Source organism: Arachis hypogaea, chromosome 15 (genome assembly GCF_003086295.3).
Source record: "Arachis hypogaea cultivar Tifrunner chromosome 15, arahy.Tifrunner.gnm2.J5K5, whole genome shotgun sequence".
In the NCBI taxonomy this organism is placed as follows: Eukaryota; Viridiplantae; Streptophyta; class Magnoliopsida; order Fabales; family Fabaceae; genus Arachis; species Arachis hypogaea.
This window is the reverse complement of record NC_092050.1, coordinates 5,058,907-5,081,134: the sequence shown is the minus strand read 5'-3', so window position 1 is coordinate 5,081,134 and position 22,228 is coordinate 5,058,907. Positions and strand designations below refer to the sequence as shown.

Sequence of the window (22,228 nt, the reverse complement as noted above, 5' to 3'; positions counted from 1 at the left end):
CCACCATCATTATTTTGAAATTGTTTATTTAGAGCTGTAAAGAATCAGTAGTATTATTCGCTCCCACTTAATTGGAATATTAGAAATAAGAGATTAAATTGAAAAAGAATTTATATATTATTAAATTGTGTAATAAAAAATACAATATATAAGAATATATATAAGCGCTAAAAGAATTAAAGTAATAAAAATATATAATTCAATAATTAATATACAGATATTTTATATAAATATAAATAATAATAATTGATCTAAATTAATTTTAATTTATTCTATAACATCTTTTTTCAAATTCAACTAAGATATCAACAGTCTGATCCAGAGTTTTAACAGTGACGCGAGACGAACAACATCAATAAAGAGATGTTGTCGGACAAAATGACAATCAATCTCAATGTGTTTGGTGCATTCATGAAACACATCACTATGTGCAATCTGAATAGCATTGCGCAAAGCACAAAAGACATGGGTTGGGAATGACCGAGGAAAACCGAAATATGCAAGAAGCCAACGAATCGAATCGAGACAACCTCAACAATGGTGTCAACGAGAACACGATATTCAGCTTCTGTGCTTGATCCAGCAGTGAATGTTTGCTTCTTAGAATGCCAAGAAATGAGAGTGTCGCCAAGAAACAAACAATAACCAGTAGTAGAACGGCGATCAGTGGAATCACCAGCCAATCAGCATCTGAGTACGCCTGAAGGGACAAAATGAATTGACAGAAAAATAAAGGCCATGAAATAGGGTGTCTTTGATGTAGCGAAGAATGCGAAAAAACTGCTGCATAGTGAGTAGTACGAGGAGCTGACAAGAGCTGGCTAAGTACATGAACTGGATAGCCGATGTCTGATCAGGTGACAATCAACTAGACGAGACCTCCAACTAACTGTCGATAAAGAGTAGGATTATCCAAAACGGTGTCATCCACAAGGGTAAATCGAACATTAGGCTCAAGGGGAGTAGACTCAGTGCGACTATCTGTAATCCCGGTGCGAGCAAGAAGATATGAGGCATACTTAGCCTGAGAGAGATAGATGCCATCATCTGTGGATATGACTCCGAGACCAAGAAAATAACTGAGAGAATGATGATTGGATTTTTGACGGTTTAGAATTTTTCAAATGAAATCTCGTCGAAGTATAGTTTCTAAACCAACACAAATCCTTTCATACAAAAATTTGTTTGTCACAAGTACAAACCCTTAAAATTAATAACCGAAGTATTTAAACCTCGGGTCGTCTCTCAAAGGACTTGCAGGGTAGTGTTCTTGTTATTGGTTACAGACTTGTTTATTTTGGGGTTTTAGATGAGAAACATGAATAGTAAATGGTAAGAAAACTTTATTAACAAAATGGTCTTGGCAAGATTTGGTTGTCAAGGGTCTTCATCATTATCACTAGCCACAAGCATGGTAGTTGCAAGGATTAAACCCACTTAGTCATCCTTAAATCAATTAACAAAGGAAAGTCAAGTGAGTTATATCAATCCTAGTCCATAAATCCTAGCTTTCCACTAATTGGATTAATGAAGGCTAGAGTTAATGGCTATCAACTAGCAATCAATTGGACACTAGTGACTCAAGAAATCCTAAGTTACCTTCTCAAGCCAAGAACATAAAATTCTAGTCTAACATTTTTCCAAACATTTAATCAAACACTTGGAAGGCACAAAAGAAAAGTACAGTAAATCACAACAAGTATGAATTCTAACTACAATTGAATACAACGAATTAACAGCAACAATTAAGGAAATCACAATTATCATGAATTACCTCAAATTGCATTATTAAAAGAAAACAAAGAGAACAAGAGTATCTCAATTACAAAACCTAGAAACAAAATAAGAGAAATTACAACAAGAGGATAGGGATAGAAAGAAGAACCAAAGTGTAGCATTCATCAATTGAAGGTAGAAGTAGAAGGAGACTTGAATTAAACCTAGAACTATGAGATCCTAATCTAACCCTAATTCCTAATCCTAATTCTAGAGAGAAGAGAAAGCTTCTCTCTCTAACTCTAACTACTTCTAAAACTAAACTATGACTAATGATTAAAAGTATGTTGATTCCTCTTCAATTCTTAGCTTAAATAGCATCAGAAATGAGTTGGATTGGGCCCACAAGGCTTCTAAAATCGCTGGCCACGTGTTGCATTAAGTGGGTCATGTGCCACCATCGGCGCGTCCGCGTACCATGCGCGTGCGCGCCCCTATGCGCAAGGAAACTATGGCAAATCTTATATTGTTTCGAAGCCCCGGATGTTAGCTTTTCAAACCAACTGGAACCGCATCATTTGGACCTCTGTAGCTCAAGTTATGGTCGTTTAAGTGCGAAGAGGTCGGCTTGACAGCTTTCCGGTTCTTTCATTTCTTCATGAGTTCTCCAACTTTTCATGCTTTCTTTCTTCATCCCCTTGATCCAATCTTTGCCTCCTAAACCTTAAATCACTTAACAAACATATCAAGGCATCTAATGGAATCAAGGTAAATTATATTTAGCTATTTTAAGATCTAAAAAGCATGTTTTCACTCTTGAGCACAATTAAAGGAGAATATACAAAACCATGCTATTTCATTGCATAAATGTGGGTAAAAGGTTATAAAATCCCCTAAATCAAGCATAAGATAAGCCATACAAATGGGGTTTATCAACCTCCCCACACTTAAACCAAGCATGTCCTCATGCTTAAGCCAAGAGAAAGTAAAGGGCATCAACATTTATTCAATGTAACCTATCTATATGCATCCTATCTACATAAATGCAACTAGATGTAAAATGATTCTACCTACTTGGTTAAAAATAAATCAATCCTCCAAGAGCATGTATAAACCGGTAGGGCTAAGGTCATATGACGATTCATGAATCCTACCAATTTTAGTATAAAAATGAAGTTCAAGTAGACTTGCAAAAAGAACGCTCATGAAAGTCGGGAATCAAGGAGTTGAGCATCAAACCCTCACCGGAAGTGTTTGCACTCTAGTCGCTCGGTGTTTGGGGTTGATTCTCTCAATTCTCCCCTAATCATGCTTTCCAAGATTTTTTTTTCTTCTAACAATCAACAATTATTCAATGCATGCATACATGTATCATGAGGTCTTTTCTTTAGGTTGTAATGGGGCTAGGGTTAAGGTAGGATCATATATGGCTAGTGGACTTAGGATTTGAATCTTTGATTAACTTAAACTTTCCCACCTAACCTATATAATGACCTATACAATTAAGTACTAATCTAACTACCCATTCCTCACTTTTTCACATACTCATGCATTTTCTTTTCATTTCACAACACTTACGCATTGATTCTTATTGAGCTTCACTTTGGGGCATTTTGTCCCCTTTATTGCTCTTCTTTTTTTTTCTTTTTTTTTTCTATTTACATTTTTTTCTTTTCTTTTCTTTTTTTCTTTTTCACTTTTATTTCTTTTTCTTTCAAACTATATACAAGAACATCAATGCATAAGGTCTATACATTTAATCAATACATGAGTATGTACCCAATTCCCCAATATAAAAATTCAAAACACAAACACCCTTTTATCCCAACCAATGTTCCAAAATTTTCCCACTCTTGAATGACACTCACACTCACTAGCCTAAGCCAATCAAAGATCCAAATAAAGGACATTCATTATTTTCCACTTTAAGGCTTGTAATGTGCTAAATTAAAGAACAAATGGGTTAAGTGTAGGCTCAAAATTGGCTAACAAAGGAGAGTAAAAGGTAAGGCTATCTGGATAAGTGAGCTAATGAAATGATGGCCTCAATCATATAAATGCATGAATACAAGGAATAATGGGACATATAGATTCAAACAAATCAAAGATTACAATCATAGAAAGAGAATAATGCACACAAGAAGGAAAAATGGGTGGTTATAAGATGTAACCACACAATTAGGCTCAAATCTCACAAGCTTGTGTTCTTAGCTCAAAAATCATGTTCCAAAATAAATTCTTTCAAGCAAGTTCAACAAAAATTTTCAAATTGGTAGGGCGCCCTAAAAACATAGTTTTTTTTTGGAAAAGAAATCATCACCATAACCAAGTAGTCCTAATATGAAGGAAGTGGTAAGAATATGTACAAATTCTAACTAACATGCAACCTATCATACAATAGCTACTCTAACAAAGAAAATAAAAAATTTGGTGTTGAAAAGAAAATCTTTACCCATGGAGATCGGTCGAACGACCTCCCCACACTTGAAGATTGCACCGTCCTCGGTGCATGCAAAGAAGAGCAAGGTGGATGGGTTGCTACAATTGATGAGCTTCTTCGAAAGGTTGTGCGGATGACTTGTTCGTTGCCCCATTTAAAAGCCTTTCCGTTTCCTCCTTTCTTGGTGGCCAGCCTAAAAGGAGAGAAAAAGAAAGAAAATTAAGCCTACAACAAAGATATCAAAGTAAATAGGACATAGGCGGGGGATAATGCCAAATAAGAGTACGATTCCCTACTACATGGTAGCTACAACATGTGAGTGAGAAATCAATATAAGCAAAAGGCATATCAACTGATACTTGATGCAAGAGTAAAGTTAAAGCATGGAGAGTATATTGAGCATCAAGATCAAATAAGAATTGACACAAACAAGATTAGTGATACGCATGAAAGCATTTGATTCTATCCTAACTCAATGATGAAGCGGTACAAGAAAAAAAACAAAGGGTAATGAAATAAGAATGATTAAAGCACTAATCTTGTGTGTTGACAAATATTACAATTAATGTAACAAGTCATGAAGCACCAAAACAAATGCAAGAAATTCTCAACAATTGAGTGATAGAATTCAACACCATTATTAAAATGAGAAATTTAGAAAATAAAATGAGAACAAATTATAGAAACAAAATTAAAATGCAAAGAATAAAAGTATGCAAATGTAATAGACAAAAGAAAATGGAAGAAGAGAAATTTTTTTTTTATATTTTAAAATTTTTTTATTTAGTATTTTATTTATTTATTTATTTATTTATTATTATATTTTTTTATTAAAATTTTTTTTTATTTATATTAAAAGAGAAAAGAAAAAAAATCTTTCAAGAGAGGAAGAAGAAAAAAAATGAGAAAGAAAGAAGAAGAGAAGAGGAAAGAAGGAGAAAGAAGGAAGGAGAAAAGCAGGGTGCAATGCGCGCGCGCGCACAGCGCGCTCACGCGTGGATGCAGCAGGGACGATCCGCACGCGCGCACAGCGCGCTTACGCGTGGATGAGCTTGTGCTCCCAGCACAATGCTGGCACAAAGCGCGCACAACTCTCTGGTTTTTGTACTAGAAGTTGCAGAAGTGCAATGCGCGCGCGTGCAATGCCCTTTTTTTTTATCAAAAAGCAGAAAAAATGCCCAAGAGCTCCTTATAATGTCTAAAACTCTTCTTTATTCAATCAAATATCAAACAATTCACAAAAATGCAATTTGATTTTAGGATTTATTCATCTACTACTAATGAATACAACATACTAACAACCAATCTTTACAAACAAATCAATATGAAATGAAAATCTACCTACAATGGCAACTCAAATCACTTATTAAACAAAACTAAAAGATGATGGAAAGAGTTTACCATGGTGGGGTGTCTCCCACCTAGCACTTTTAGTTTAAGTCCTTAAGTTGGACTTATGGGGAGCTCTTCTCAAGGTGGCTTGTGCTTGTACTCATCTTGGAACTTCCACCAATGCTTGAATCTCCAATAAGCTCCATTCTTCAATTTCAATATCTTCAAGCTTTGATGGAGTTCTCCACAAACCATGAGCTCCCAAATTTGATTTTCATTGTGCGATCCGGGATCCCACACTTTGTTTTGACACCCGTCCTTAAATTGATCATCATTATTCCATCCGGGTGGTGTGGCCTTGGAATTCTCAAAGAGGCTTCCAAACAACTTCCTAGACCCATGCAATTCGGTTCTATACCAACCATTGCTCTTGAATTTTGGACTTGCAACCATCATGAGCTTAAAATGACGTTTCCAACCACTACACAATTCTTTCCTACTCTTAACTCCACAAAGAGCTCTAAGTTGACCATCATTTCCAATTAAACCATATTCAAGTGAGAAAGTAAAGCTTAGGGATAAGAATTTTACCCACTTGAATGTTGTGTTGGATGGTGACTTGGGAAGGGGGACCTCCCCACACTTAGACAATGCAAGGTTTACTTCTTTAGGCTCTTCTTTATGTGTTTCCACCTCTTCACAAACTTCTTCAATTTCAACCTTTTACCTTGTCTTCAAGAGCTTCAGTTTCTTGCCCAATGAGAGGTGATTCAATTTTGGATAGGAATTCATTGATGGACAAATCCATCTCTTGATCATCCTCTTCATATTCTTCAATTTCGATATACACCATGCCAACTTTTTCTCCTTGGTAGATCTCTTTCTCATTGCTCACCAAGGGTATGGGAGGTTGTGCACACTCTTCTATAATTTCAACTCCACGTCCAATGGGAGAAGATTCCATTGTAGAGAGAAATTCATCCATGATTGAATCCATCTCTTGATAAGCCTCCTCCAAGTCTCCAACGATGATATGCCTTGGAGGTTGCGCACCCTCCTCAATATCAATGTCAAGCTTCTTGGAAGAGTGCTCCATGATGCTACATTCCCTTGGACTTTCAACATCTCCTAAATCTTCAACCACTTCTTCCTTTTCTTCAACAATCATGGCTTCCTCTAGTTGTTCCAACACAAAATTCGACTCCTCCTTCTCCACCGGATTTTCCAATTTCTCCTTCATGCTTTGTTCTTCTTTTGACTTTTCAAATGGGGCTACGGAAGCACCTTGAGTATTCAAACATTGGTGGGCTAAAGTGTGCACCACCTTGGTCAAATTGGTCACAAACTCAAGTGTATCCCGCTTCATGGCTTCTTGTCCTTGAAGTAACAAAGTGAGAGAATCGTCTATTGGGGCTTGGGGTGAATAGGAAGGTTCATTATTTTGGAGAGAGGGTTCATGGTAGGAAGGTGGTTCTTCTTGGTAAAGGTATGGAGATGGTGAGTATTGAAGTGGTTCTTGGGAGTAATCTTGATATGGTTGTGGTGATTCTAGAGGTTCTTGCTCATAATGGCCATAAAAATATGGTATGGATGATTGGTCATATGATGGATATGGATCATAGGAAGGTGCTTGGTATGGAAAGGCTTGTGAGAATGGTTGAGGTTCATGTTGAGGATGAGATTCATAGGCATATGATGGTGGTTGTTGAGTGTCACAAAAATAGTCATCATAGCCGTTAAATTGACATGCATTAGGATAGAAATTATACCTATAAGTATCCGGAGGTTGTTGCCAATAGGAGTGATCAATTCCTTGAGGCTCCTCCCATCTTTGTTGGTTCCATCCATGGTACATGTTGCCATTAAAGTCCATATTTCCTACAACACAATTAGAACCAAATTCAAAGCCAAAGTGAGAATTCATAGTAAGAGAACAAAATAAAACTAACAAAAATTAAGAAACAAACAAAAGATAAACCTATTCACAATATTCACATATGTACAATAACCAATAACACAACACCATTGCATCTCCCCGGCAACGGCGCCATTTTGATGATTGGATTTTTGACGGTTTAGAATTTTCCAAATGAAATCTCGTCGAAGTATAGTTTCTAAACCAACACAAATCCTTTCAAACAAAATTTTGTTTCTATGCGCAATGCAACAATGGCAAATCTTATATCGTTTCGAAACCCCGGATGTTAGCTTTTCAACCCAACTGGAACCGCATCATTTGGACCTCTGTAGCTCAAGTTATTGTCGTTTAAATGCGAAGAGGTCGGCTTGACAGCTTTCCGGTTCTTTTATTTCTTCATGAGTTCTCCAACTTTTCATGCTTTCTTTCTTCATCCCCTTGATCCAATCTTTGCCTCCTAAACCTTAAATCACTTAACAAACATATCAAGGCATCTAATGGAATCAAGGTAAATTATATTTAGCTATTTTAAGATCTAAAAAGCATGTTTTCACTCTTGAGCACAATTAAAGGAGAATATACAAAACCATGCTATTTCATTGCATAAATGTGGGTAAAAGGTTATAAAATCCCCTAAATCAAGCATAAGATAAGCCATACAAATGGGGTTTATCAGAGAACCAACATCTTTCATCTCAAAAGTACGATGAAGGGAGGTTTTGAGATCAGAGATACCATCAACATCATCTCCAGTAATGATCATGTCATCAACATACAAAAGTAGAAGAACAACTCCACATTCACTTTTACGAATAAAAAGGGCATTCTCATGAGGGCTGCAAGTGAAACCGAGATTGTAGATAGTGGTGCTAAACTTGTCAAACCATTCACGAGGAGTTTGCTTAAGACCATAAAGTGTCTTGCAAATGAGCCAGACTTTCCTAAAAGGACAAGGATAATCTAGAAGTGATTTCATATAGACCTTCTTTTTCAAATCTCCATTAAGAAATGCATTCTTCACGTGCATCTGACTGAGAGACCTCTTTTTAATTGCAACAATGACAAGAAGAGCTTGAACAGATGTGAGACGAGCAACAGGAGCAAAAGCCTCTTAATAATTAATACCATACTCTTGGGTACAATCTTGAGCAACCAAGCGTGCCCTATAGCAGTCAATAGAGCCATCAGATAAGAGAGAACAATAGAGAAAAATATTTGTGTGTATTTAAGTTGTATAGAATGATACAATATAAAAAGGTATTTATAGGTGCTAAAAAAATTAAAGAAATAAATACGTAATATTCTATAATAAATATTCAGATATACTAAATAATACTAATTGATCCGAATTATACTCTAACATCCTCCCAAACTCGAGTGACAACTAAGTTTGAAACTTATTTAAAACAACGAAATAAAAAAATGCATAAACTGATAAAATGCACGGGTGCAGACGGAACTGTCGGAAGGAAACGCAGACGGAACTGCCACAAAAAATGCAGACGAAACTGCTACAAAGAAACGTAGACGAAACTGCAAAAAAAAACACAGATGAAACTGGCACAAGAAAAGTGTAGACGGAACTGTTGAAAGGAAGTGTAGATGAAACTGTTGGAAGAGAACACAGACGAAACTACCACAAGAAAAGGGCAGACGAAAATGCCGCAAGAGTGGTCAATTGCTGAAAAACTACTAAAAAGATGGCAAACTGCCTGAAAAAGTGACAAAGTGCAGAGATGACAAATTATCGGAAGGTGACGAAAAACATATGATTTCTTAATGAGAATAAGTAAGTAGTGAATGAACTCATCGGTGAGGTGAGAAAGTATCAAAGTATTGACAAAAGAGAAGGAAAACAAATGGCACAAAAAAAAAAGTATGAAAAATACGCTAATTTTATATTAAAAAAATAACCTATCCTTTTCAAGAAAGATACCATGACTCTGATACTATGTTAGAAACAAGAGAGTAAACTGAAAAAAGAATTTGTATATTATTGAATTATGTGATGATATATATATATATATATATATATATATATATATATATAATATATATATATATAATATATATATATATATATATATATATATATATATACGCACTAGAAGAATCAAAATAATAAAAACATATAATTCTATAATTAATATAAAGATATTCTATATAAATATAAATGATGCTAATTGATTCTAATTTATTTTCTAACATGAAGATTTAATTAATAATTATGGTAATATATGGGTATAGATATAAAAAATAATCATTATTTCATATTTTGACATGCTTGTTAATATTTATGTAATGCTTCCTTTTATATATTCATGTTATTTTGTAAAATTGAAAAGTATATAATCTAAACTCTAAAATAAAAGAGTTTAAGATCAACCATTTTAATTTATATTAGTATGTTTAGTTTAACAGTCTAATATTATATTTTTAATCAATATATTTAAATATTATTAATTAATAATGGACTAAAAATAATAAATTATATTCACTTTGTAATAGTCTAAAATACTAGAGAATGTTCATTGGTATAAAAAGTTTAGTAATCTCAAGATATTAGATTTTTTATTTAAATAAATAAAATAAAACTATTAATTATCGAAATAAATAATTTTAAAAATATTTACCATTTTACGTTCTCCAGTCATATCTCGTTTATACTGTAAATGAGATGACATTAGGTGTATCTCGTTTACACTGTAAACGAGCTGAACGGCGGTTATAAGTATAAGTTGTTTATAGTTTGTTCCTGTACCCTACTTTGACTTAGTCAAACTCTTTCTCCCATCTTTTAACCGTTTTCTACCATATTTGAGTCCGATACGGTGATGGCACGCCAGGCGGGCAACGACGGTGACATCAACAGACTAAACGAGACTTCGCATTACGTTGGGACGGCCGACTTTGAGGTTAGTTGCGTTATGTTTGGTTAATCTTATAGCATGTGAACATTGTTAGGGTAGTGACGTAGTGACAAGCACTGAGTAAGATACTTTAGGGGTTGGACTGTATGATGAAACTAGAATAATATTTGCTTATGTAAGATTTGTATGACTTAATTATGATTTGCTTACCGACATAAGTAAGTTAGAGACAGCTATAGAGTAGACACATGGTAGTATGTTCCTAAGTAGGAATAGTACTTTGTTCTTAAGTAGAGTAGAAAAATGTATTATTATCTACTTATAGGTAAAAAATTTATTTCTCATTCTGCAGAGGCCTCGCCTTCTATTGCCCAGGCGAGTCACCCATACCCTTCCTCCACCTGACGCCATCGTCCCGTATCTGGTTGAGGCCGGATTCGGCGACACGGTGCCGCTCAGGGACTTCACATTTGACGATTCCCTGATTTCGGCACTTGTGGAGCGATGACGTCCGGAGACACACATGTTTCATCTCCCGTGGGGTGAGGTCACTATCACCCTGCAGGACGTGGCGTACCACCTGAGCCTACGTGCACACAAAAACTCCGTTGGGGGTGCCTTCATGACTTTGGTCGGTGGTACAACACTGAGACGTGGGTGATGGTGGAGCAGCTGCTTGGTGCCAGGCCTCCAGTGGCGGCAAAGCAGGCGGCACAGAGGAAGGAGTCATTCACGCTGAAGCTGGTCTGGTTGCATGATCGTGTCTGACAGATGCCCCCCCATCGACGATCCTGAGACCCTTTGACAGTATGCCCGATGCTACAAGCCCACTCAACCATGGTTGGCGAGACTCCTCTCAACGCATCTATGTACCACTCGTAACCGGCCTTGCTTGGACTATAAGCAGCGTTAATGAGGTACCTCTTGTCCTCGGCTGACTTGAACCGTGTCATGAAGTTCGCATTCATGTGTCTTATGCAGTAAGCATGGTAGGCTCTAGGGGGATGCCAACCGCTGTCATCGGCACTAAGCGCTACCTTGATAGCCTGAGATTTGTCGGAGATAACTAGCGAGCCGTCTTATGGGGTGACGTGGTGATAAACCCCATTTTTAGGGTTTATCTTGTATTGAATTTAGAGTGTTTTGATAACCTTTTGTCACATTTAGCCTATGAATTGGCATAGTTTTGTTATCTCTCCCATATTTATGCTTAAGTGTAAAAACATGCTTTTTAAGCCTTATTTTGATGAATTCTAATTTCTCTTTGATTCCATAAGATGCCTTGATGTGTTTGCTAGTAATTCCAGGATTGAAATAGGCTAGGCATGGATCAAAGGAGCAAGGAAGGAAGCATGCAAATGGAGAGAAGCACAAAAGACAAAAGAATTTATCTTAGCCAAGCACGCGCACGCGCACAAGGCGCTCGCGCGCACATTGTAGAATCGGCCAGGGACGCGCACGCGTACCGGCGCACGCGTCGATGACCGCACATGACTTCATTAAAGTAACACGTGCCTGGCGATTTGAGAGGGTTTCTGAACCCATTTTTGGCGCCAATTGCTAGGAGAAAGGAATAAAAGGATCAAGGATTGAGGGGAAGTGATCATCATCATTATTGAATCTTAGGAAGCATATAGCATAATTAGGATTAGTTTAGAGTTAGTTTTAGAGAGAGAAGCTCTCTCACTTCTCTCTAGAATTAGGATTAGGTTTAGGTTAATCTCCCTTCTTAGATCTAGATTTAATTCATGCTTTGATTCATTTTTCCTTTACCAATTCTTAATCTTCTCCTCTTCCTCTTTCTAGTTATGTGCTTTAATAATTGTAATTCTTCATTTTGTTTTGGATAGATTGTTGTTCTTTTATTTTCTTTCAATAATGCAATTTGAGGTAATTCATGATAATTGTGATTTCCTTGATTGTTGTTGTTAATTCATTGCAATAATTGTTGTTAGATTCTATTCTTATTCTCAATTTACTATGCTTTTCTTTTGTGCCTTCCAAGTGTTTGATGAAATGCTTGGTTGGATTTTAGTGTAGGTTTTGTTCCTCTTGGCCTAGGTAGAGTAATTAGTGACTCTTGAGTTATCTAATTCCTTTGTTGATTGATAATTAGAAGTTGCTAATTGATTTGAATGCCTCTAAAGCTAGTCATTCCTTTAGGAGTTGATTAGGACTTGAGGAATCAAATTGATTCATCCACTTGACTTTCCTCCATGGTTAGAGGTTAACTAAGTGGGAGCAATGGACAATTTGCCATCACAATTGAGGAGGATAACTAGGATAGGACTTCTAGTTCTCATATCTTGCCAAGAGCTTTGCTAGTTGTTAGTTTATTTTCTTTGCCATTTATATTTCTTGTCTAAAATCTTAAAAACCCCAATTATAACTCACAACCAATAACAAGACACTTTATTGTAAATCCTAGGGAGAACGACCCGAGGTTTAAATACTTCGGTTTATAGATTTTAGGGGTTTGTACTTGTGACAAACAAATTTTTGTATGAAAGGATTATTGCTTGGTTTAGAAACTATACTTCGACGAGATTTTATTTGAGAAATTCTAAACCGTAAAAAATCCAATCATCACGTGGCGTCTCAGATTAGTTAGGAAGAACGACCATGACTCGGTGCTCTCGGACTCCACAATGGCAAAGGCAATAGGCAGAATGTTGCTATTCACATCTTGCGCCACCGCAATAAGTAAGACACCACCATACCTGCCATACAAATGCGTACCATCTACAGAGACAAAGGGCTTGCAATGCTTGAAGGCTTCTACACATGACGGGAAAGACCAAAATACCTTGTCGAACATACTGCAGTCACGTACCAGGAAGTGCCCATCGTAGAATGGTTTGACGCGGAGGTCACAAATGGTACCAGAAAAATAGCTCTGCATGGCCTGAAGCAACTTGAGAACCTTATTGTACGACTCCTCCCAATCCCCATAGAGTTGTGCAATTACCTTCTACTTGGCCATCCACACCTTTCTGTACGATAGTTTGAAGTGATAGCTCGCTTGGATCGCACTTTGCAAAACTGGAATGCTGCCAGACGGGTTAGACTGAATCAATGGCAAGATGACCCGGCATATCAGACTGCTGTCTAGCTGACAATAGTCTTGAGACATGGTGGGGGCTAGACAAGCATGCACTCCACCCACCCTCCGAACCTCCCTGAACACAAAAACACATGATTGCTTTGGGCACTTTGTACAACTACTTACGATATCGTAATGAAGTATTGAAAGACACATATAAACTTAATATTACCAGTATTCAAGGTTCTGTCGAAGTGCCACACGGAGGCTCCATTGACACCCATTATCAGTTTGTCGGCACTGCACATGGAACTTTATCCAGTCCGATTCTATCACTCAGTACTCCGCACTCCTCCGAATACTGTAGTTCTTCACACCCTGAAGCACTGTCTCTCGGCTTCTAAACTTGTGGCCAACCCGAAACTCTCCACTTCCATCTAGGTTGTAATCCTCTTCACCCGTGTCAAGAACCGGAGTCCTCTCGTGCATGGCGTGCAAATCAAGACTGTGATAGTGAGATGGAACTGCCGAAAGCGCCGGTATCAGAAGAGGTGGAGGCAGGACATGGCGGTTCGCAGCGGAACGGGTGTCTCCGGAACACTCATTCTCATCCCCACTACCAAACGATTCGCTTTCACCACTGTCCGCCACGTAATCCTTGTCCGACTCCTCGTCGCCCTCCTCTGCCTCATCCACTGGAATGGCAACATGAATGGGCGGTGGTGCGAGAGGTAGGTCGTCCGGCACATAGGTCACCCCGTTGTCGCCATTTCTCATACGGCAGTTGGGATACACAAGCACAACTATGTACGGACTATTACTGGCCATGCATTGTATTTGTGAGGAATATGATACAAAAAGTTTGTGAAAAATACCAATGATTAGACATCCTTTTATAGCCGGTGAGACACAACTCTGTGTAAACGAGATACATTTTAAAATTATTTATTTCGGTAATTAATAATTTTATTTTATTTATTTAAATAAAAAATTCCAAAGTATTTGTTAGCTTAGGAAATTATGAAGAATTGTTAAAACTTAAAAACATGAAAAAAAACATATATTTATATATATTATTTTATATAATTTGTTTAATAACATGATTAATTATTTAAAATAAATAAATAAATAATTTCTAATTTTTTTCATGGAGAAATGCTGGTAAATATAATAGTATTTTCCAAAAGAGAAAAAAAAATGAAGAAATGATCCTGAGTGAGCAGTCACCACTCGTTTCTACGGCGGAAGGCTGAACACGCAGCCACACATGCACCGTTACTATCTCCTATGACCTCTGTATGTTGGTTGGCATAGCCAGCATTCACGATTCAACAATCATCCTTTGCTTCATCCATGGCCACATCATCAACAACAACCGCGTCTCTTGCCTTTCCCAAACCTCTTCTACCTTCTTCTTCTCACGCCACAACATCTAATTTGTTCTTCCAACTCCGAAAACAGAAGTACCAGAACCACCACAGAAGCAAATCTGAAATGAAGGCTCAAGTCCGGAAGGAAGATGTTGTTATCGTGGGTGCTGGCATTGCTGGCCTTGCAACTGCTGTCTCCCTTCACAGGCTTGGAGTTAAGTCCCTCGTTCTTGAGCAGGCTGACTCCCTTCGAACCGGTGGCACTTCCCTCACCCTCTTCAAGAACGGCTGGAGGGTACTCGATGCTATTGGAATCGCTCATTATCTCAGACCTCACTTCTTGGAAATTCAAGGGTACATTATTATAGTAATCACTATTATTCAATCTTAATTATTATTAGCTGAGCTTGATCTGGTTCATATTATCAGCTGTACAGGATGGTGGTGAAGTCTGAAGATGGCAGAGAACTACGCTCCTTCACTTTTAAACAAGAGGATCAAAGGTAGGCTCGACTAAAAAATCCCAAGCTTTTTTAATTTACCTTTTGGTGGCTTAGTTTATACTATAAGTTTCTCTGTTTATCAAATTGTTAAAGAAGGGGTATGCTGCAGCCAAGAGGTGCGAGCTGTGGAAAGGCGAGTACTTTTGGAAACCTTAGCTGCCCAGCTCTCCCACGATGTAATTCAGTTTTCTTCAAAGCTAGCAAGGATTGAATCAAATCCAGATGGAGAAACCTTGTTGGAACTTGCAGATGGGTCTAAGCTTCTTGCAAAGGTTAGTAGTGTATATTCTGGTTTAATTAGCTCAGCTTAAATTCCATATATATTGATCCAAGAATGTAACAAAAAGTAGCAGTAACAACGAAATGAGTAATTAGTTATGTGATTGAAATATGATGGCCAATTATGATTCTCTCTAATAAGTTAATCTCATGAATAATTAGATTTTGATAGGTTGTGATGGGATTCGATCACCAATAGCAAAGTGGATGGGGTTTTCTGAGGCAAATTATGTTGGTCATTGTGCTTTCCGTGGACTTGCTTCTTATTCAGAAGGACAGCCTTATGAACCAAGAGTAAATTATATCTACGGTAGAGGAGTGCGTGCAGGATATGTTCCTGTTTCTCCAACAAAAGTTTACTGGTTCATCTGCTTTAACAGTTCATCCCCAGGTCCTAAATGATAGCTCTATACATAATTAGATTATCTATATAGACATATTTTATACCAACAATCTATGAAAGTTGAATCTTGAAGTTATCTTGGTTCATTTGAAAAATAGTTTGAGTTGAATGGCAGGTCCAAAAATAACTGATCCAAGTGTTCTTAAGAAGGAAGCTAAAGAACTAGTCAAGAATTGGCCTTCGGAGCTTTTGGACATAGTGGACGCTACAGCCGACGAGACTGTCAGCAAGACTCCGCTGGTAGATCGGTGGCTTTGGCCGGCCGTAAGTCCACCTGCTTCTGCTGGTAAAGTGGTGGTGGTCGGAGATGCTTGGCATCCGATGACTCCGAATCTGGGGCAAGGAGCATGTTGTGCACTTGAGGATGCTGTGGTTCTTGCTAAGAAGCTTGCAAGGGCCATCAAGTCTAATGAGGACCACTCATCAGTTGAAGAAGCTTTGAGGTCATATGGCAGTGAAAGATGGCCCCGAGTGTTTCCTCTCACTGTTCGTGCATACTTTGTGGGTTCCATATTGCAGTGGGAGAATCCATTGGTGTGTTCTGTTAGGAACAACATTGTCATACCTAAGTTAGTAAGGCTTGGACCATTGTTGGAGCATACAAATTTTACTCCTGAGAGTCTATGAAGAAGAATGATAATGGGAGAAAATAGTAGTTTATTTCTACTAAATCCAACACCTGAATGTATAATACATTAAATCAATGTAAAGATAGAGACATGCCTGTATTCATTAATGCAATTGCAAGCTTTTGTTTCAGTTGCCAGAAATATCTCAGATACACCTCAAATACAAGCTTTCAATCTCAACACAATAAAAGCCATATATTATAGATAAGAATACAATCAAGATTGGAGTATTTCTGAACTAAGAACCATATCTATGATTTTCTTTGTTTACATTTTAAAACTAAACTAGTCCATCCAAGCCATCATTTAATCTAATCAAAAGCGAACCACAAAATCATTTGACAAAATGAAATAGCACTTCAACTGCTCTTGTCATCTTCAGGATTCCACTTCAGCTTCCTCAGGCTGAAAAAATTAAATAAAAGGAAAGGAAAAAACTTAGGTCAAAACTCAAAATCAGTTAACAACTGTTGATAAAAATCCAATTCCAACGAACTTTCATGCGAACATATATAAATAAATCCGAGACGAACCTTTTTGCGGTGAAGGAGTAGGAGCAGAGAAGAACCAGAGGATGATGGCGCAGAGAAGAACGAGAAGAGGGATGAGGTGGACAGCCTTCTGTGCTGATCTGAGACCAGAGCGCTCCCTCTTTGAAACACACGAGAGGGGATCATATGTGGGAAGGTCTTCATCGGTTTCCATGCTCAGCCTGAAGCAGCCGAGTGATGTTATTGAATCTTGAATGCTTTAGAATGAGTCCAACTCTTTCAGTCTTTTCTCAACTTCATTTTTCTTCTCTTTTTCCTATATCCCTTTCTTTCTTCCTTTCCTACCACTTTTTCTAGGAAGGTGCCATCATATTCAACAATATTTATTTGTTCAATATAGGTATATTGTTTATTCACATTTGACAAATAAATTACACCTAAATCATTATCCTCTTTAAGTTTACTATTGTAATCAAGATTCTTATATTTAAATAAACGTCAACTTTTTTAGATCTAAGAAAATGAAATTACTCAAAGTTATTTAAAAAGTTTTAGTAGAGTCATATAAGTAGAAATATTTGACTCTTACTCTAGGTTTTTTCAACCGTGTCTCGTATATACTAATACTAATGAAAATGATAATATAATTCATTTTTTATATAAAATGTTTGCATGCTAAAATCATAAAATTCTATTTAAAAATATAAAAGGTGTATCAAAATAAATTATGTGTGAGAAATTTTACAGGTGTTTCAACTTCCAAGAATAAGTAAGTGTTGTTATTTTGATCAATTAATTGTTTTTTTACATCAATATTATAGTCTATTTTTTATTTTAATTTTAAAAATATTAATAAAATTGAAATTAATATTAAACTAACAAAATAAATAGTACATAAGGAAAACATTCATTTTCTCTTGAAACATATAAAAAATTTACACACACACATATATTACATTTCTTATTATGATATTTTGTAACGATATATCCTCCTAACTACTTTGGTGATGTCATGTACAGGAAATTCTTCGTAATGTTCCCACTTTGGGTCAAAAATAAAAGTAACTTCCTAAAAAAACTATATATACTGCTAACTATTTTCTGTTTTTGAAATAATATAAAAAGTCTTCTATTGAATATATCAAAATATTACATTTCTGCTTCCTTTCACGCGGCGGTTGGTAGAGTTTGGGTGAAGGAATTAATTAAAGGTAGATACTTCAACCATTGATACCTAAAAAATGACATTGTAAACAGTTAAATAAAAGAAAAATATAAGTATCCAATGAGAATATTAAACAATATGAAAAATGAATATGTTGGATATTTAATTTAATAGGTATACAAATAATTATGTTCATTATTTTTAGTTAGATAGTTATTTTTTTATTTGATTTATTCATATTCAATTTATTAAGTGTACAGATGTTTATTTTAATGTTAAAATATATAAAATAATTTAAGATTAAAGTATTTTTCATTTTATTAATTAGGTCAATTTTAAAATTTATCATTCACATTATTTACAAAAAGTTATTATCTATCTAACAAAATCATAAATATATTCACAACCTTAATTAAAGGCCTAGTGTTTTGCATGTGGAGACAGGTTTGAAAAAGTTAGAGATGATTGATCCGATAACCGTAGAAGCCAACCTCACATTTAAAACGCTCCGATTCAAGTGCGAATCCAACCCAGTACGTCACAGTAATCATGATGCCACTCCTCTTGTAGTCTCTTCTTCGCATTATTTTACTTCTTTCATCTCATTTTCACGTGCAGGATTTCCATAGGCATGTAGAAACTAAACTACTCAATCAAAAAATGGCATGTATGGTTCCTTCCTTAATTCCCCTTAAAGAATTCAACTACCACAATATGCTTGTCCTTTTAGGTTTGTTTCTACTGCTAAAGTATGTGCCGTTTTTAGACCTATAATCACCCAAATTTTTGGAGGGTACTAGATATAGCTGCGATTATATATATATAAGCGCAATACTGAAATATAAGTTTCCCAAATGCAAAAAATTATTCTATTAATTTAACATGTTAGAATAAAAGGATATGTAAGTTCAATTATTATTTTTTTAATTTTAAGGCTTTGGAAAATTTTAAATGTCATATAAATCTAGCTATTAGAACCTTTTACATTGAGTTTCGTTAGTTCTTCCGTGAGTCTCCTTAATGGCGCAATTAGTTACAAGTACGTAACACTACATGTGGCTCATCAACACTCGACGATGCTCTCTTGGCTACTAAAATGTTGTGCTTGCTTCGCCTTCCATTTCCTAATTTGATAAACCCTGAACCACATTTGCTCGTGAGAGATTCCAGATTCCTAAACTTAAGTGGGAAAAAACCTAACCCTTGTTGTTCGCCATGCATAGTATAGGAAGCTGATATGCAAGTACGTACTAGTTCAACTGAGGGAAATAGCAGCATATACTTTATCTAAAGTGCATATCTGGAGTTTCTGTCATCCTCTATGAATGAAAGAAATTTAAAAGTTGAGAATTTTTAAATGATAATTTAGTCAATATATTAAATTATTTAATAATTTTTAACTATAATCTTCGTCTAAAAATAACTATATGTATGTGAGTTTTAGTAATAACATATTTGTCAGAATTATGTGGAAGACAAAAAGCACAACCTGTGTGTATGTGTAACATCCTCAAATAAAATATATTCACATTTTTTGTTTTCATCTAAGAATTACACATAAATATTATTGGAGTGGTTTAAGATGGACTCGGCAAACAAGTGGACATGGACATGGACATAGATCCTTGTCTCTTAAGATTAACAGTCAAGGCTTTTGCCTTGCTAACATACAATTTCTTGACATTAGAGCCTTGATCCTGCATCAATCTAGCCAGGCTTCTCTTAGCATTTGCTCTAAATGGACAATTAGATGCCAGGAAACCATCCACCAAGTGCAGGTAAGCCTCCAGGTCATGGCAACATGCCATGTCAGCATCCGGCTTTAGATAAGGCGACATCTTGGTGTCGACACGTAGCTCGGTCCCCACGTGTGAGTAAGCCAACGGTGTATTCTCTTCAAGCATGTTCATGACACCACCACCAACCTTGGAGTTCCTTATTTTTTCCTCTACCTCCTCGCTTACAAATATTCCAGGCACTCTCGTAATCACGTCTTGCGAGTTCACAATTCTCAGCACTTTCACATTACGGGCCGTAACTCTGTTTCCAAAGGCCTTGTTACCCACTCGAGGCCCACCAAAGGAGAAAACAGCCACTGGTGGCATGTTTGGGCTGCACGTGCTTATCTCATCGGCCACCAACAAGGCCAGCGTTGCCCCCAAACTGTGGCCTGTGATTGTGATGCTTAGGCTCTCACCCTTGTAAACCTCCAATAACCGCTTAATTTCTTCCACCACAGACTCGGCTAAGCTAGGCACGTGAGCACCACGTGTCTTGTACAGGCTCAAGAACCCGCACTCCACTTTGGGCCTTCCTTGGTTATCATCTTCCTTGTTATCATCAGGGTGATCAATCAACTGGGCTCGAAGATTCTCGGCCCATTCCAGACAAGTTGAAGTTCCGCGAAGGGCAATCACGATGTCCCTCCTTCCCAACCGTGCGATCTCTCTTTGGTCATCACAAACTGCGACGTACCCGACCCAGCTAGAGCGCTGGGTCATCCACCCGAGATCCGGTGCCACGTCATCGACCCATTTGGGCAACCCAATAGATGACGTGGCGTAGAGGCTCTTGGTGACCTTATATGTCCTGTCATGGAGGGCTACGTGGCGGGGCTCTGGCGGGGCCTCCGTGGACATGGCGGGGTCAGAGTGGAAAGCTTGGTAGGCGGCCTGGACGAACTCGCCGTACCGGACAACCTCCCGGCGGAGATTCTCATCGAGCGGATCGAGCATCCCTTTCCAGTCATTGCTGCCGTGGTACTCCCTCCACCGGCTGCCGAGGACGTTTCGCGGCGAGTACTCGGCTGTCTTGGAGAGGAGGCGCTGCAGGCGGTGGAGGTTTCGCGGGGACATATCCTCGGCGGCTGCTTTCATTTCCGAACTCCACAATCTCCCTAAGTTGAGTCCTTCAAGGAAACTTTTTGCTTTCTTCTCCGTGGACGATGATAAATCGTCAGTGCTTGTGATTTTATTGTGTTGTTGTTGGAGGGGCTTTTGGGTATCGAGGAGCTTTTCGAGGTTAGAGAGGTGCAAGCGAGTTGACTCGGTAGAAACGAAGGGCTTGACGGAAGCTGCAGGGTTGAGAGGTGAGGCGGCGCGGCATCTGAAACTGGGGCACCTTGTTGCCTGCAACTTGTTATGGATGTTGTGAACTGATGGCACGGTGGAGCACATCTGCATCATCATCATCTTCTTCTTCTTTGATACAAGATGGAGTTCGTTGTTTTAGTTTTGTTGTTGAGAATGGAGGTGGGGGAAGACAGCGTCAAATAAGATTTTATGATATGAATGAACTAGTGTGCGCTTGAAATCCAAGAAGGTGAATGTTTCAAGGTGTATTTAAAGAGATGGGTGTATAATTTCGTGTTTTGGTCAATGCCCTTCAATTATGTCATAATTACGTAGTACATATAGATAGATTTTTATAACGAACATATTTGAAATGGTAGTGTGTATGGGAATTTGGAAATTAGTGGTGGGGTCTGACTTTATTTTGAATAATTAGAGGTGGTTAAAAAAATAAGAGTAGTGTTTTGAAGTAAAATGGACCGCGTCCCGAGTTTAAGTTTGGGTGTGGGTCTCATTCACGAAAGTCTGCGACCACATAACGCTGTTACTCGTTTTCACATCAAATGACTTTTTTGGCCCTAAGAACTGGGGTGCTCGCGTCATCAAATTGAAGTGTTGCCTTACACAGAGGACGCCACTAATGGCCTCTCCTTCTTTGCTCCAAAAATTTTAAAAAGAAAAAATATAAATTGATAATGAGAATATAAAATAATGTGAATAATGGATATATTGCATGTTTAATTTAATAGGTATACAGATGATTATGTTTATTATTTTTAATTGGATGATTTTTTATTTAATTTATTTATGTTAACAATGGTTGGATATTCAATTCATTAGGCGTACAAATAGTTATACTAATGTTAAGATTTAGGAGATAATTTGGGGTATAATATTTTTTATTTTATTAGGTGAATTTTAAAGCCTATTGTTCATATTATTTGTAAAAGTTATTGTCTATCTGGTAAAATCCTCCTAAAAATGAAAAAAGATCTCAT

General features: G+C 37.2%; 2 protein-coding genes and 1 long non-coding RNA gene across 4 annotated transcripts; 1 reads left to right on the top strand and 2 right to left on the bottom strand.

The window, feature by feature from the left end:
• Positions 1 to 14,375: 14,375 nt before the first annotated feature.
• Positions 14,376 to 16,644, top strand: LOC112747792 (monooxygenase 2-like). Of its 2 annotated transcripts, none has more exons than XM_025795979.3 (5): positions 14,376 to 15,043; positions 15,127 to 15,192; positions 15,302 to 15,464; positions 15,634 to 15,862; positions 15,990 to 16,644. In XM_025795979.3, the coding sequence occupies exons 1-5, from the start codon at positions 14,673 to 14,675 to the stop codon at positions 16,499 to 16,501; spliced, it is 1,341 nt and encodes a 446-aa protein (XP_025651764.1). In that variant the 5' UTR covers positions 14,376 to 14,672; the 3' UTR covers positions 16,502 to 16,644. The 2 variants fall into 2 exon arrangements, with proteins under 2 accessions (XP_025651764.1, XP_025651765.1); XM_025795980.3 differs by having other exon boundaries at positions 14,477 to 15,043; positions 15,119 to 15,192.
• LOC140179060 (uncharacterized) lies at positions 15,685 to 16,832 on the bottom strand. Its single transcript, XR_011872729.1, has 2 exons — positions 16,598 to 16,832; positions 15,685 to 16,415 (listed from the first exon to the last, which is right to left on the bottom strand). It is a non-coding gene; the product is annotated as an uncharacterized lncRNA (long non-coding RNA).
• A 2,823-nt stretch (positions 16,833 to 19,655) lies between these two features.
• On the bottom strand, positions 19,656 to 21,907 carry LOC112747791 (phospholipase A1-Ibeta2, chloroplastic-like). The gene has a single exon (XM_025795978.3). The coding sequence runs from the start codon at positions 21,348 to 21,350 to the stop codon at positions 19,737 to 19,739; it is 1,614 nt and encodes a 537-aa protein (XP_025651763.1). The 5' UTR covers positions 21,351 to 21,907; the 3' UTR covers positions 19,656 to 19,736.
• Between the last annotated feature and the right edge of the window lie 321 nt (positions 21,908 to 22,228).

Coding starts and splice junctions, on each gene's coding strand:
- LOC112747791 (XM_025795978.3), bottom strand. CDS start 21,350: ATGATGATGATGCAGATGTGCTCCACCGTGCCATCAGTTCACAACATC.
- LOC112747792 (XM_025795979.3), top strand. CDS start 14,673: ATGGCCACATCATCAACAACAACCGCGTCTCTTGCCTTTCCCAAACCT. Junction 15,465..15,633: donor GGTCTAAGCTTCTTGCAAAG/GTTAGTAGTGTA, acceptor ATGAATAATTAG/ATTTTGATAGGTTGTGATGG. Junction 15,863..15,989: donor CTTTAACAGTTCATCCCCAG/GTCCTAAATGAT, acceptor GTTGAATGGCAG/GTCCAAAAATAACTGATCCA.